We start from the raw sequence: 17,009 nt of genomic DNA, 5'->3' as shown, positions 1-17,009 counted from the left end.
GGACCTGCACTTCTAAAACTTGATCTAATTCCCTTTTTATCACCAGTGGAACACCAGAATCCTTCAGTTCTGGATTTCAGCACACAGTGACAACACAAAGCACTGCCAGGCACCTCCTGACAGGCACTGGGCTGGTTCATGTAATACAGGAATTAAAACCAGGGCTCTGTATGTCAGCAACTGGCTCTCAGCTTCAAAAAATCCACTTCTGTTCTGTTGTTGGGACAAAATAATTCCCTGGGTGGGGGAGATCAGAGTTATTTGTTAGGGTGCACAACTTCTTGTGGTCACCCCTTTTTGTTCCCATTCTTCCTCCCCCACAAATGGCTGGGAAAGCACTCCAGCATGGACAGCATCCATGAAAACCCTTAAAAAAAAAATAAATCCGGATTTAGGCAGGATCCTGGATGCTCAGTCCATGGGGCTCCCTCAGTTTTTAATTACTGCACTGTCAACTGAGTTGTCCCACTTTTTGGAGTGGCCAGGATTCAGTTAAACACAAATCAATCATGAATTTCTCATTCTCCCCCTCTCACCTTGCTCCTCTTGTGCCACTGCTGATGTGCCATGGCCAATTCCTGGACCCACAGTGGTCATTCTACCCCAGAAATGTCTCATTCCAGAGGAAACATCACTGATGTTTCGAGGGAAAAAAATGAGCCAGCCTCTAAAAAAAAACCCAAACTAAACATATGCCAGCCACAGAATCCTAAAAGGACTCAAATTGGGCTCATTACCAGAGGACTGGGATTATATAATGGAGTGATCTTAACATTTCCCTGAATCTGCACGTTAAAAAAACACAACAAAAAACCCGAAAAAAGAGAAGCCCATCATTTGCAGCATTGTGTTCAGCTGAATAAACTCTGTGTTTGTGCAATCTGCAAATATTGGCTCTGCACAGTTGTGGTATTTGGTTTCTCAATCTCATTACCCCCTTTGGAATAATCCTGAATTTTGAAGGTATCGTTTTTTTGGAGCGCTCACCACGCCGATGGAATCTGTTTTACTCCCCAGTAAAAATGGAAACAGGCTGAGAGATTTCAGCCCCATTTGCAATCTGAGAAATGGGAGCTCCCTGCCAGAGCTGCTGCAGCTTCTGCTGAGCATCCAGAGCCTCTCCCTTGCACCTCCAGAAGGCTCCAAGCAGCAGCTCCAGAGCTCTGATGAATCCATTCTCCTGAAAGGACAGCAGAACTCAATCTGCCTGCCCTGCAGAGAGCCACAGGGAGCTTTTTGTTGGAGGAGAAATGTGAGCCTGGCAGATAATGGCACAGAGGTGCTGATAAAGGCAAGGTATGAGAGTGGCAGCAAACAAACCTGACCCACTTCAGGGGCTGAGTGCTGAGCAGCCTCTCCTGACGTCAATGAACATTTCCCTGGCCAGCAGCAGCTCCAGCCTCCTTCAAAATAACAGTCTCTGGCCTACCTGGGCTGCTGCAAACATCAGGATGCCAGCATTCCTGCAGGCAGCCCAACCTGGGGCTGCAAGGACAAAAAAAGAGGAGCTGGGCTCCCATTCTGAGCTGGATTTGGGTTTCTCACAAAGGCTGTGCTCAGTGAGAGCAGAGGAAGCTGAAATTCCCTCAAATGATGCCCTAAAAAGCAGCAAATCCAAAGGATTTGGATTCCAAAGGAGAAATAACCAATCCAGCTTAACTCTGGGAAGAACCCAAGGCAGGTTTGCCCTGCTAGTACTAAGCACAAATTCCACATTAAACCTGCCATGAATTCCTCCCCTTGCCCCTTCTCAATATTTTATCCCACCAATCCCTTCAGTTTTGCTCCTCACACTAAAATTTGAGGGCTTTGCTCCCAACCACCTCTTATCTTCTACAAAATAAACCTTTCAAACTCTCACCTCAAGCTCTTCACTCATCCTGTTTGCTGTCCAGTGAGAGAGGAGATCCCATGAACTCTGCCTGTCCTGTCCTTTTAGAGCAGAATTAACACCAAACTATTGGATTGCAGTCCATCAAAGCTGGAAATCTTATATTGGAAAGTTTTTGAATGTTAGTTTATTCTCCTGGTGGCTGAAATACAGAGGGAACTCTTGGGCATGTATTTGATAAAAACTGTTGTGTTCTTGAAGAGTAAAAGCTTCAATAAAAGTCTGGAAGCAGCAGAATGAACCAAGAGGCCCACAGGAAGTTAAGAAAAGCTTTATCAAAATAATTCCATCTGTATTGTGCTGGTTTTTTGTAATTCCAACATGAAGTGAAATCAGAGGAAAATCCCAGCTAGCAGAGCTGGATCCTGGCTGCCCTCTGTCCTTCCCCAGCCTGATAAATGAGCCATGAAGAAGATGAAGGACTGGAAGAGGCTGTTCCCGAGATCTGCACAGCACCAGATAACTCCAAAAATCCCAGATAAACCCGTGGAGTTCGTCATGTCTCCTCTGCAGTGAAAAATCCAACAACTGAGGGCACAAATCACCAAGTTTGCAGCAGCCTGAACTTTCCCCCAGCTCCTTGAGCAGGCCAGGCTGGACACAGGGAGCTCCTATGAACCTGATAAAAACTGAATATAAACATCCACAGAAGAAGCAATTAATGGGCTCATTTGCATGCAGGCCCACCTGTAATTAACTTTGTGCACTGGAGGAAGTGGAGCAGAAGAGCAGCTGGGGCAGGGCAGAGCTGATGGAATCTCCTCACTCCCATTTTCCAGCTCTCACTGGAGGTCCCTGCACTGCTCCAGAACTGAAATTCCCAGCTCAGGGCTCTGCTGAAATGCTTTGGAGGGAAGGGTTTGGGAGTTTTGCATCCCTGCAGGAAAATCTCTGGATGCAGGAGCTGAGGAGCTCTGGAAAAACTCTGAAACATCACACGGATGTGGGAGGGATCAGAGGGCAACAGGGAAGAAATCCCAGATGGAGCAGCACAGAAAATTCCCTTTTTCAGCTCAACTCCTCAGAGCAAGGGGGTGACCTGCAACCTCAGAGTGCATTTAGGATTTATTCAGTATAAAGTGGCCTGGTGAATAAATTATCTCATTCTCCAGGTCTCTGATTGCCAGGAGGTGAATTCAAGTATGAGACCAGAAATGAGGAGAGGAAAAAAACCCCCAGAAACGGCAGCACTGCTGAAACTCCACGAGGCACCACGACCCCTTCAGGCATTCCAGCAATGCCAGGAGGGAAATGGAAAGGTAAAACAATCCAGGAATGATCAGAAATGTCTTCTCATCTCACCTTTCTCAGCCTGAGAAAGGGAAATTCCTTCTCCTTCCTCCACTGCTTCCAGCACTGCCTTCCCTTCCTGCTCCCTGCTACTGAAGTTCACAGTCCCCAAATCAAGATATTCTCTGTTTTCCCCATTTCAGCCTCTCTGGGGCTCAAGTCAGCATGGAATTGTAATGAAAATGATTTCTATTGCTAGCAACATCTGCTGTGTCTAAATTTATAATTAAAGTGAAATCATGCATGCAAAAAGGAAGGGAAAAAAAATCAATAAGCTTCCATTTCTGAAGGGGTTTTTTTTAACATTAAAAGAAGTTATTTGATTAACTCTGTTTTAACCTGAAACATCTGGCAGGCTTTAAAGACATCCACAAAAAAAAATTGTCTGTAAGTTAATTATTTTTTTTTTCTCCTGGAAATTAATATTGGATAAATTGATAAAACATTCACAAAAGGAATCCCAAATTACTGGAGGGGGGATATTTATTTAAAAAACACATCAAAATCAGATGTTGCTGCATGGATTACCTGCCTATTTTGATGTTCATGTTGTTGTCCAGCAGGAGGTTCTCAGCTTTGAGGTCCCTGTGCACGATTTTCCTGCCATGGCAATATTCCACTGCTGACAGGATCTGCCAGAACTTGCGCCGCGCCTCGGGCTCGCTCAGGCGCCCGTGGCTGGCCAGGTAATCTGAAAAAAAAAAAAATAGATCAGCACAAATCTGCTTTAATCAGGGTGGACATTTAATGATTTCCCCCAAAAACTTAGCACGAGGAGAATCAAACCAGTTTTCAGCCTCCATTTCCCAGCCAATCCTCCAAAAATGGAAAAAACGGAAAAATTAGGGAATTTTTTTCTAGCTCCTTTAGAGCTACCTGGTCCAGTATTTTTCATTACAGAAACTTAGGGTAACCTTGGAAATAAAATCTGGCATAAATCTGGTTTAAATTAGGTCTGGGCAGCAGGCAGCAACACTGAGATCTTTAATTAATTTTCCCCCAAAAATTTAGTACAAGGAAAATCAAACCAATTTCCAGCCTCCATTTCCCAGGCCAAATCCTTCAAAAAATGGAAAAAACTTAAAAAAATTAAGGTAAATTTTTTTATACTTCTTTAGGAGCTACCTGGTCAGTATTTTTTACAGTATTTTTATTTCAGAAATTTTATGGTACTCTGGGAAATAAAATCAGGTTTAAATCAGGCTGAGCCATTTAATGATTTCCCCCAAAAAACTTAGCACAAGGAAAATCAACCATTTTCCAGCCTCAATCTCCCAGCCTACCCTCCAAAAATTTAAAAATTAAGAGAATTTTTCTCTGCTCCTTTATAGCTACCAGGTCAGTATTTTTATAATATTTTTATTTCAGAATTTATGGTAACCTGGGAAATAAAATCAGCACAAATCAGGTTTAAATCAGGCTGGACAGCAGGCAGCAAAACTGACATCTTAACACCTGAACATTTTTAACAGCCAGATCTGCTGGAAATATCTGGAATATTTCCCCACGAGCTCTGGAGCAAAGAAGCACAGCCAGGAAAATCCCCAAAATTTGGTGAATTATATCTCAGCCTGGTGGCAACAGGCTACACTTTTCTACAGCAGGGTTAGGTTTTTCAGGTTTTTTTAAAATTTGTTATAATAAAATAGAAGTCAGAAGTGATTAGATTCCCAGCCAAAAGAGCAGGACTTTTGTCCCAAGACAAAGCCAGCAAAAGGACAAGAGGCAGTGGAAACCACCTGAACAGAGAAAATCAAATTTCCAACTAAAAGCTAACTCTGCAGGTGCACAGAAAATAGTTAAACCTCAAATAAACAGACCCAAAAGATCCTTACTGACACAGAGAGCAGGAGTGCATTCAGCTGAAACATGGAAATATTCTCCTGCTTACCAAAAATCTCCCCATTTTTGCAAATTCTGTCACGAGGTACAGCATGGCTCTTGGTCTCCCATCACCCTGGTGATGCCAGAAATCACACATGAGGGCTTGAGGGCAACAGCAAAACCACCCCAAAGGATGCAAAAAAATCCTGATTTTTCTCTCCTAAAGCTCTGCCTGGCACAATCTTGCAATGTGTGGTAAACCAAAATAATGAAACAAATAACCCAAGAGGTTGCTCCAAAGAACAGCAAAGCAGGGAGATAATTGAAGGTATTTTTAAAATTAAATTATTTATCCACTGCATTTTTAAGCAGCCACTGAAGGAGTGAGCACTGCACAAGCACCAAGTGATCCTGCTCATCTTATTCAGATATTTCAATATTCTCAGCCTCTCCTCTGCCACTTTTGTGTGGTGGTCATTCATTCAGAAAGGAACTCAGGGGAGATATTATCAAGGCAGTTGCAAATTTAACTCCTTAGGCTCCATTCTCTACCTGGTACAGCAATATTTTCCAGACCAAGTTTCTTTTCCTAAAATATTTTATCAGTATTTTAAACATCAAGTGCCATGCTTCTTTTGAATAAAATTAATTTAAAAGCTGAACTGATCTTCACTTGATCTTCATCTTTATTTAGCAGAACTGAGAGAGGGGAAAAATGGGGAAAAAGGAGGGAAAAAATGGTGAAAAAAACCCTCCTAAACAAACTGGTAGAGTTTGATTGATGTGTGGGTGGTCGAGCAATCTTCATTATCTGCACCTCCCTGTAGATCTTCTCCAGATTCACAGCATCCAGCTGAGATTTGTCAATGATTTTTATTGCCACCTGCAGAGCAAGAGCAAAAAAAATGAGATTTAAAAACTCCCCCAGAGTGCTCCTGGTGAGTTCAACCCTCATTAGAAAGGGAATAATGAGCCCCAGGTAACTGGGGGGCTTTCTGGGGAGCTCTGAAATACAAATTCCAGACTGGAAAAATCCAGCAGGACAGCATTAAAAATGTCAGGGGTCCCTCTAAGGGGATGCAGGGCTCTCACCCACATCAGCACGAGAGGAAAAGCAGATTTTCAGTGAGAAAAAGCAGGTTTTTCAGTTAGAAAAAAAAACAGATTTTCCATGAGAAAAACAGGCTTTCTATGAGGTAGAAAAGCAGGTTTTCAATGTGCAAAACAGGTTTTTTCTATGAGAAAAAGCACATTTTCCATGAGAAAAAGTAGGTTCCCCTTAGGAAAAAGCAGATTTTCATGAGAAAAAAGCAGATTTTCCATGGAATGGAAGGCTGCAGAACAGGTGAGGGAAGCCCAGTGCTCTTAAATCAGCAATTTGCAACGACCAAAATCTTCTTTAAAATCTCAGTGGTGCTCATTTCTGGAGTCAAGGTGACAAATCTGAGTCCCACAAAGGGATGTTTTAAAAGAAAAACTGTTGGCTCCACTCAAAGCTAGGGGATCCATGCAGTTGCAGCTGTGCCATGTTTAATTAATTCATCTGCTGCTATAAAAGGGGATCTGCAGCTCAGAAAAACCCTGCAGATAAAGTTATCAACCAAACCTTGGGAACACATCTCAATTAGCCACAAAACACATCCTGGCCCTGCTTTATTTATTGTTTGCAGCCAATCAATGCAAAGGGAAGGCGAGCACAGATGTTAAAAAGCCCCAAAAAGAAGATATTTCAAATTGAAACCACAAAGAAAATGAAAAATCCAGGGTGAAAATGCTAAGGAGTGCTGAATATAGAAATGTTTATTCACTTTGTTAATGCTGGAGCAGGAGCAAACAATGAAAGTGCCACTAATGCTGCCAATTATGGCAGAATTTCACAAATTATTGAAAATGGGGGAGCTGCAGCACAGGAGACAGAATCCCACGGGAGGTGAACCTCATTATCTGCTCCAGCACTGATTATGGGCCCACCTGAATTCAGAATTCATTATTTCTTCACTTCAAGGTCACTCTGATTTTCCCTCTTTAAAGTTCCTCGTCTTTCCCTGACCCCAGGAAAATGAGATTCTTGTTGTCAGTGATTTAAAATCTCAAATTTGTGCAAATTTGGGGTTGATTTGAAGGTGGCAGGGTGTGCTTTTACCCAAAACAAAAAAAGTTGGTTTTTTTTTTTTTTCAAAAAGAGGTGTGGAATTTTTTTTTTTAAACATCCAAAATATTGAACAGAACAGCTTTATCAAACCTAATACAAATTTATATAGCAATTCTGACATATACAGCATTAAAACCATTCAGAGGAGGTTCACATCCTGCAGAATTTCCAACATGAACCCTGAGTTATTCCACAGCTTTTTTTTTCTTCAAATCATGGAGCTGAGAAACTTGAGGGAACTGTGATGCTCAAAGTGGCAAAAGCTGAAAAATTCCAGGTCATTCTCTGAAAATTTAAATGATGAAGAGACTGCTCTAAAACACTTGGAAATCCAGCATGGATCACCTCCTCCTTCTCTTATTTGTTACCTCCTGTTTTTATTCCTGTTCCTTCCATCAAACTTGTACTTTATCTCAAGTAAAAAATAATCATTGATGCAGATTTAGGGGAAAAAAACCCACACAAAATATTTCATTCTCCCCTAATTTGAGTTCACACTCAAATAACTGCTGGTTGTTGTTAATTTTTTGAAGGATTTCTCAGCTTAGGGAAAAAAAATTCCATCAATTTTTAAACTTTGTTTTCCCTAGAAACCCCTGGATAACTCATTTGGCCTTTTCCTTCCACTCTTTAATAACAAGTGTCTGCTGCACTTTGTGGTTCCTCTAATCATGTCAGCCCCCTAAAAAATAATTTTATAGAAATAAAAAATGTGCACTTTTTGCATCTTTACATGGTTAAAATCCTCGAGCAGCTCTTCCTTCCTGAGCACCAACCAGGAAACATGATTAGAGGACAAAAGAAGCATTAATAAAGTAATTTTAAAAAGGAATGGGCCATATAAATTTGGGCTGCAGATCCTCCTGTAGCTCTCACTGCCCTTGCTGGCCAAGAACAGGAATCATGTTCCAAAGTTTCCTACTTTTCTTCCCTTTTCCAGAAGTTTCCTATCCCATCTCACCCATTTTAAAACAAAACAACCCTCCAAGAACGCTGAAAGACTGAAACCAAAACCTCCTGCAAGGAAACCAAGTCCAGGATTGGAGCAGAGTGGCTCCAGGAAAATCCCCTCTGCAGAGTTTTTGATAAATACAAATAAAAGGGGAGTGCAGATGTGGGACAGGGAGAAACACAGAAGTGATTCCATCTAAACATCCCCAAAATGACAAACAGCACTTGGAAAGGGTTGGGATGGATGCTGCCACAAGTTATCACAGATAATCCTGACATTATACAATTATTAACTTTTGTTATTTCAGTTAACACTCATCTTGGGGGCTCCAAAAATTCTGTTTTCTGTGACGTGGGATATGCTGGAGCACTGTGGAATAAGCAAACCACCTGCTGCCTCTGTTCCCAAGTTAAAGGTGAATTTTGTGCTGCTCCAAAAACCCCAAAGCAGAATCCCTGAGCTGCCCCATTCCATGGACACATTCCTGCTGTGCAAGCACAGCACAGATCTGAGCACAGAGCAAGAACAGCCTGAGCTCCACACTAATGGAGAACAGGCTGGATTTCAGTTTAAATGGATTTTTTAGCTCATCACATTACATCAAACCATCAAACCATGAAGTTTTTGGGGCTATTAAAAAGTTGCTGTTGAGCACAGAAAATAAAATCCTACTTGAAGGAAAAACCCCCTTGCTCTTTGTAAGCCTTGTAGAACTCCAAGTGGGTATTAAATACATCCATAAAATGTAAATATTTTAGGAGAGGCAGCACAGCAGCAGCTGCCACCTCTGCTCCTCCACTCCAAATGCAGATTAAACACCTCAGCTCACTCTCCATCTTCATCTTGCCAGGCCCAGGGATGATTTTAGAGAAGAACCACTTGAAAATACTTAAATCCAGCGAAGTCCTTCCCAAGGGTGTGAGCAGGAGCAGGGAATTCAGCAGCTCCTTTTTGCCCATGAGCTCAGCTGTGTCTTGATGACAGGAAAAGGGATGTAATTCTTAGAGGTGGAGAAGCTCCTTCAAGCCACAGAGCAGTTTCCTATCTGAAAAGTGTGTTTTGTTCCTAAACACGCAGCTTGCCAACAACTGCTGGCAACAGCTCGAAACGACCAAAAAAATCCCAAATTTTAATTATATAATGTCAGCACAATCCTTCACCTGACAAGGAAAACCAAAAGGGTTCCCTGATCTCTCCCTGCCACTGCTTAAGGAGTTTCTTTCCAAGATATCTTTGCAGCTTTCATGGTTCTTCTCGTTTAAAAATACTGCACTTATTTCCTTCCCTCTTTCACTGAAGGCCCAGGGAACTGGAGGTTGCTCAATCCTCCCCTGACATCTGGGAATTGCAACTGCCAGGAGTGAGGATGAAATGCTTGTCAAGAAAAGATGAAAGTTCTGCTCCTCAGCTACTCCAACTGAAAAGTTTGCATTGTTTTTGTTTTATTCATTTAGTTCGTGAAAGGAAAAACAAAGGCAAAAAGAAAACACCCAAAAAAAAAAAACCAAAACCACAACACAACCTCCTGCTACAAGTTTACATTCAGAGCTTTGTCCCTGCAGGTTACAGAAATTCAGATTTGTTAACCCAGTACATTCTTAAATAGAATAAAATGTATTAAAATGAAAAACAGCCTGGAAAAACTCCTTAATTTGTTGTGTAGCACAGGGAGCTGCTGTCTCTGCTGCAGTTATTCAAATACCTGAGCACACCTGAACTGGTGCCACAGATCAAATCAGGGGCTGGAGGGATATTTTTCATAATTTTTTCCCTAGAGAAATACAAGTTCTCTTTAGCAGCAGCCAGGTGAAAACACATCTGGGATCCACAGGGACATCCAGGTTTTATTTCCTCCTGGGGAGCAGCGAGCAGAGGGGATTAATCCTTAGGGAAGGTTAATTAAGGGGTTAGGGGTGTGCTCCCAAATTCCTCTGCTTTTCTATTCCTAATTCCACACCCATCCCAAACCTTTCCCTGATTACATCCCCATCCTATTCACTGGAAGCAAATCTCCATCTCCTCCAGCTTCACGCTTCCAATTATTTCTGTTCTCTGCTCTCCTCCTCCCCAGGAAAATCTCTGCTCATTTCCACGCCTCATTAGCAGGAGCTGCCCTGGGATCACAGGATTTCTGGGCAGCAGGATAAAGAAAGGAGCGTGGCAGCAAAAAGCCACGTGGCCTCCGCTCAAATGGCACCAAACACCCAACAAGCCAAGCAAAGGTCGGGTTCAGCCCCCCTGGGTGGACTGGCAGAAAAAAAGGGTCAGCAGCACCTCTATTATAACTATATTTATATATATATGTAATATATTTATATACATTATACCTATATTTTTATATATATCTATATATTCTATATATATTGTATATATATAACATATGTTTGTTAATCCTCCCATTTTTCCCTTCTGCTTGGTTGTTTAGAATTTTAGGGTTGCATTAATTCAAGTTGCAATTCCTGATTTTGTTGCACACCACTCTGTGTTGTTCTCCTGCTTCACTTTTGTTTTATTCCATTCTCACCTCTAACAATTTATGGCAACGATTTTATCTTCTCATCTGTAGCCTTTCCATAAAAAGGGGTTGTACACAATCCATGAGTGCTGCAGGTAATAAGAGCCCATCTTTTTTAATTTGATGGTTATTGGCTAGGCAGAGTTGTGTTAAATAAAAGCAAGTATTTTAAAGGTCAAAATTATATAAAACACAATTTCAAAATGCCAGGGCTAGAAGGGCACAAATCAGGAGAAACTTTGACAAGGAGTCCTTTTAAAATAGGTTTTTTTTAGCAAGTCTCAGCAGCATCACAGCATCCTCCTGCAGCACAGCCCTTCCAGGACCTAAAACCTGAATATTCTTCCACTGGAACTGAAGCAACAGTTCAGAACAAGCTTGAAATATGAAAACCCTTCAGTCTGGAGTCATTAACAAGCAGGATTTCCACTCTGTGTGCTCAGGGATCCAACAATCAGGTGAGCTGCTCCAAACTGGAAGTGCTTATTCCAGAGAGTATTTGGCTGGAATTAATTTCCTCTGACATCACCAGAAGTGATCTTAACAGGGTTCCCCTTCCTCAAAGATTGTGTAAATACTTCCAGCAACCAACTCAGCAATTCAGTTCCACAAAAAAACTCTTGCATCTCTCACTGCAGAAGTCAGGGCTGACTCAAAAGAATCAAAGACCTTGACAGAAAACCTCCAGCACAGGCAAATTTGCAGTAAAAATCCCCCAGAAGATAAAAAGGCTGCAGGCTGGACAGAAAAGCTGGTTAAAAACAAAATAAAAATCAAGACTAACAGAATTCAGCAATTCCTCAGGACACAGATGAAAGAACATCCAGGAATCAGGCAGCTTTAAAGCTCAGTGTTTTCTGTAACCTTTGTGATTTGGAACAATGCTAAACAAACACGCTTTCTAAAACGACAATAAAATGAAGATTAAAGTTTTCCTCTCCATCCCAAAGCCTGCCAAGGAAACGAGCACTGAGTGACAACCGAGTATCTCCAAGTGAAGCATTTGCAATTCTGGCACATGGCACCAAACTTGGAAAGGGAACACTGGCACTGCTTGGCTCTCCAGCAAGAGCAAGGCAGGGCTCAGAGAGAACCGAGTTTATTTTGAACTTGAGAAACAAGGCAAGAGCAGAACTTTCTCTCAATCTCTGCGATGCAAAGCTCATCAATCACAGAGCTCTGTTAGAACCAGGCTTAGCTGAGCTCCAGATTTCAGGGCATTTTTCCCTGTTCTGTAAGGAATGATTTTCCCATACAAGCCCAGGGTGGTGAAGAGCTGCAGGCCTTTCCAGTGTGCACTTGGGACAGGATTTCAATGACTTTTGTCAGGCTCAGAGCAGTGCAGGAACCTCTTGTTCAGTCAGCAATGAAAGCAGCAGAAGCCAGGCTCACAAAAAGCTCACCTCTAGGTGTAGCAACTAAAACTACCTCAAACAACACACAAGAGGAAGCTGATCCTTCAGAGCCATTACTCTCATCAGATACCTCCTTTTTTTTTCTTCTTTTCTTTTTTTAAAGTGAACACGACTGCATTTCTACCCAGGCGGGCTGACAATCATTTTTGTTTTAGGTAAAGCACCAGGTATTCACAATAATCACCGGGGGCGGTCGAACAAAGAGGCTAAAAATGGTTGGATTTGGCGAACTTGCAGGATGCTGTGCTGAAGAATTCAGCACACACAAGTTGCTCTGCTGGAACAGAGAAAACCCAGCTCAGCAAAGCCTGGAACAGCCAGGGCACGGCGGCGGGCACAGCAAAGCTTTGAGCGTTCCCTGCGAGCAGAAAGTGCTGCTCCAACAGCACCGGAGCATCCTCGGGGTGATCCTGGGGGTGCCACCACCCTGGGGACAGCGGTGCCACCACCCCAGGGTCAGCGGTGCCACCACCCTGGGGACAGCGGTGCCACCATCCAGGCAGTGCCACCATCCAGGCAGTGCCACCATCCTGGGGTAAGAGGTGCCACCACCCGGGGGTCAGCGGTGCCACCATCCCGGTGGTGCCACCACCCTGGGGACAGCGGTGCCACCATCCCGGCGGTGCCACCACCCTGGGGTCAGCGGTGCCACCCCCCTGGGGTCAGCGGTGCCACCACCCTGGGGTCAGCAGTGCCACCACTCTGGGGTCATCAGTGCCACCACTCTGGGGTCATCAGTGCCACCATCCTGGGGCCAGTGATGCCACCATCCCGGCGGTGCCACTACCCTGGGGTCATCAGTGCCACCACCCGGGGGTCATCAGTGCCACCACCCTGGGGCCAGAGGTGCCACCATCCCGGCGGTGCCACTACCCTGGGGTCATCAGTGCCACCACCCTGGGGTCAGCAGTGTCACCATCCCGCCGGTGCCACCACCCTGGGTTCAGCGGTGCCACCCCCCTGGGGTCAGCGGTGCCACCACCCCGCCGGTGGCACCTTTAGCCTGCCATCCCAGGGGGTGACATCCAGCCGGTGACATCCCCGGGCATCCCCCCGCGGCCTTGCCCGCGTTCCCCTGCCCTTGCCAGCAGGATGCGGGCAGAACCTCCCCCCCAGCCGGGGCTGCTCCGTGTCCCCGGCACGGCCGTGTCCCCGCGGGAGGTGCCGGAAGGGACAAAAGCGGCGCGGAGCTGGCTCGGCCCCGCGGCCCCGCCGCCCCCCGGGCGCGCCCCCCGCGCCGTGCCCACCTCGCTGCGGGTGATGCGGTGCCTCGCCAGCTTCACCACGGCGAAGTTGCCCTTGCCCAGCGTGCCCTCGATGTCGTAGAAGCCGACGCGGACGGGCCCGAGCCCGCGGGGCAGCAGCGCCGGGGGCCGCCGGGGCTCGGCCATCACCATGCTGGGCTCGGGGGGCGGCGGCGGCGGCTCCGGCTCTGCGGGCTCCGCGCGGCGCCCCCGGGGCCGGGCCGCCCCCTCCGCCAGCGCCGGCGTCACCGCGCGCGTCACCGCGGGCGGGGCCTCGCCATGGCAACGGCACGGGCACGGGGCACGGGGCACGGGGCATGGCACTGGGGGCTGGGGACAGGGGGCATGGGGACAGGGGGCATGGGACAGCGGGGACAGGGGGCACGGGGCACGGGGCACGGCACTGGGGCTGGGGACAGGGGGACACGGGGCATGGGACAGCGGGGACACGGGGCATGGGGTATGGGGACAGGGGGACATGGGGCATGGGGTATGGGGACATGGGGACATGGGGCTGGGGACAGGGGGCATGGGAGCATGGGGGTATAGGAGCATGGGGACATGGGGTTGGGGACAGGGGGCATGGGGTGTGGGGACAGTGGGCACGGGCACGGGGCATGGGACTGGGGCTGGGGACAGGAGCTGGGGGGTATGGGGTCATGGGGCATGGGGCATGGGACATGGGGCTGGGGACAGGGGGCATGGGGACATGGGGACAGTGGGGCATGGGGCTGGGGACAGGGGGACATGGGGATGGGGACAGGGGCTGGGAACAGGGGGCATGGGGACATGGGGACAGTGGGGCATGGGGACATGGGGCTGGGGCCAGTGGGCATGGGGCATGAGGACATGGGGACATTGGGGATATGGGAGCAGGGGGACATGGGACAGTGGGGCATGGGACAGTGGGGTTGGGGACAGGGGGCATGGGGACATGGGGCATGGGACATGGGGACAGTGGGGCTGGGGACAGGGGGTATGGAGACATTGGGGACAGTGGGGCATGGGGACATGGGGCATGAGGACAGTGGGGCTGGGGACATGGGGCATGGGGCATGGGGATATGAAGTATGGGGACACTGGGGACATTGAGACTTGGGACATGGTGTATGGGGGCATGGGGACATGCAGGCATGCTCGCTGGGCACCGCCGGGGCTGTGGGCAGGGGCAGCGACTGCAGGCACAGGGGACATCGCCATCAGACCCAGGGGACATTCCCACCAGCCTCGGGGAACACCGTGGGATCCGCACTGGGACACTGCCACCATCGCCACCACTGTCACCAGCCCCGGGGGACACGCACAGGACCCTCGCTGTGACACTGCCAGTGCCACCAGCCCCGGGGGACACCCACAGGACCCTCACTGTGACATTGCCAATGTCACCAGCCCCGGGGGACACCCACAGGACCCTCACTGTGACACTGCCAGTGCCACCAGCCCCGGGGGACACCCACAGGACCCTCGCTGTGTCCCTCGGTGCTGGGAGGGCACCGGAGCGAGCCCTGGGTGCTGGCATGGCCCAGCTCCGTGCCCCTGCACAGGAAGGTCACCTGGGGCAGGTGGCACAGGGTGCTTTGGGGTGTCTGCCACCCCTGGGTAGCGGTGGCACCCTGCATGGCAGAACGTCCTGGCTCGTGTTGGGGTGGAACTTGGATTTTTTTTTAGTTTATGGCTGTTACTCCTCATCCTGTCGCACTGAACAGAGCCTGGCACCATCCTCTGACCCTCCTGGAGATGTTTGTGTGCCTTGGTGACATCCTGACAGCCTTCCCTAAGCTAAACATGCCCAGCTCGTGTTTGGATGAAGAGCAGTGAGGCAGCCCCAGGTGTCTGTCCAGCCCCAGGTGTTTGTCCAACCCCAGGTGTCTGTCCAGCCCCAGGTGTGTCTGTCCAACCCCAGGTGTGTCTCTCCAGCCCCAGGTGTGTCTCTCCAGCCCCAGGTGTCAGTCCAGCCCCAGATGTTCTGCAGCTGGATCAGACTGCACATCCCAAATGCAGTTTCCTGACAGAAATCCCCCTCCCTGGCACTCAGCAGCATTTCCAGGGGGCCAGGTTACTCCAGATCACACAATGCAGATGGGCAGGATGATTTTTGCAAGCCCTTTCTCAGTGAATTATTTTTTTATTTCCCTCCCATTTGGAAAGGCAGATTTGGAAGCTCTTTCTGCTGGATTTCCTTTCCAGTGCTAAGCCCACTGGTTCTGCTTTAGGTGTGCACTTACATTTTAAAATTGCCTGTCCCTCCATCTCAGGCTGCAGCACTGGTACCTCTCTGACATTTGGGAGCCAGGAATCACCTCTGGAATCTTTGCTGAGTTCCCCTGACTGAACAAGGCCCGTCCCAAAGCTGATGGCACAACACGTGCCTGTTGAATCAGCTCTGTGAACACACAGGGTGGACACAAACAGCTCAAAACAGAGCCTGGACACCAAAAAAAAAAAAAAAAAATTAAAAAATAAAAAGAGTGGAAGGAAAAAAGGAACAAAGTTTTGTCGTTCTTTCCCTTTTTAGACAGGTTTTACACCTAAAGCTGCCTCATCCTCGAGGAAAGTTCCTTTTGTTGCGTGTCAGGCAGCGATGAGTGTTCTGCCGAGGGAACTGAAGGTCTCTGTGCAGAAATTAATGCTTGTCCTTCACTGCTGATGAGATTCCTCCAAGGAGTGACATTTTGGGATGACGCTGCTGGCTCGGGCTGCCATGGAGAAGCAGGGAGCTGTTGCTGCTCTATTTATCCCCTGCAGAAGTTCTGGCAGTGAGTAACTGATGGCTCGGGTTAGTCAGACATCCACCCTTGCAGTGATTGATGGCTACGTGAGCCAGCCTTCCAGAACCCTCTTTGAATAGCAAATGGTGTCATCCCCAGCTGCCACTTGCCAAATTTCACTCCTCTTTCACCTTTTCTTCCCATCCAAACTCTGTGTCAGAAGTTACTTTTTATTTTTTATTTTTTTTCCTTGCAGAATGTTACCTAATACTCCTGAGTCATGTCATCCCAAATGAAGCTTTTAGCCTTAAAACTTTTCTTTGCTTCCTGCCCGGTGCAAAATGAATGATGAAGATTTTGATGCTTGGAAGAGAAAACTGTAAATATCCCACCACGAAAAATTGGTGGAAAAGCAGAAAATTCAGCTCACAAAAACACGGCTTAGAGGAGCTGCACCCCCAAAAATAAACAAAAAAACCTCCTTTTTGGAGCAGCTTCCCGCAGTTTTTGATGGTTTGATGGTTTTTGCTCCCTCCAAGGAACGGGATTCAAACTCCTCCCGAATCCCTGATTTTCCAGCACAGTTTTTTATTTTTGTGGAGCTCACATGCCCTCGTGTGGTCGCTGCTCCCGCACATCCTCCCGCAGCTGGGATGCCCCAAAGGAGGGAATTTATAAATCTATAAAATTATAAATTATAATTTATAAAATTCCCTCGCCTTAATCCCTCCCAGAACACCACAGGCAGCTCTAGAGATCAGATCACACACCTGGCTGCCAAAATCTGGCTTTGCACAGCTGAACTCCAGCATCTCACAAGTTTCCCCCCTCATTTTCCTGTTTTTTTAGTGCTTAAAAGATGCTTAATAGCTGCCAAAATCAAAAATAATGAGACTAAGAATACAAGATTAAAAACGCTTGATTTGCATTAATTACTGCATCAGAAACTCCAGATATTGAGTGCCCAGCCCTGACCACTCTCCTTTATCAGGATTTTGCTTTTTCAGGAAAAAACACT

At 46.9% G+C, this 17,009-nt stretch overlaps 1 protein-coding gene across 1 annotated transcript in view; it reads right to left on the bottom strand.

The window, feature by feature from the left end:
- SIK2 (salt inducible kinase 2) overlaps positions 1-13,445 on the bottom strand; it is a 31,306-nt gene extending 17,861 nt beyond the window's left edge. Inside the window, 6 exon segments of the mRNA XM_033081750.1 lie at positions 3,714-3,872; positions 5,073-5,093; positions 5,096-5,121; positions 5,757-5,806; positions 5,808-5,888; positions 13,287-13,445. Coding sequence (XP_032937641.1) covers positions 3,714-3,872; positions 5,073-5,093; positions 5,096-5,121; positions 5,757-5,806; positions 5,808-5,888; positions 13,287-13,436 — 487 coding nt within the window. The 5' untranslated portion in view covers positions 13,437-13,445.
- Positions 13,446-17,009: the final 3,564 nt, after the last annotated feature.

The sequence above is a fragment of the Catharus ustulatus genome, chromosome 28 (assembly GCF_009819885.2).
Source record: "Catharus ustulatus isolate bCatUst1 chromosome 28, bCatUst1.pri.v2, whole genome shotgun sequence".
Classification (NCBI taxonomy): domain Eukaryota; kingdom Metazoa; phylum Chordata; class Aves; order Passeriformes; family Turdidae; genus Catharus; species Catharus ustulatus.
The sequence above is the reverse complement of the archived record's forward strand: the minus strand, read 5'-3'. Positions and strand labels throughout refer to the sequence as shown.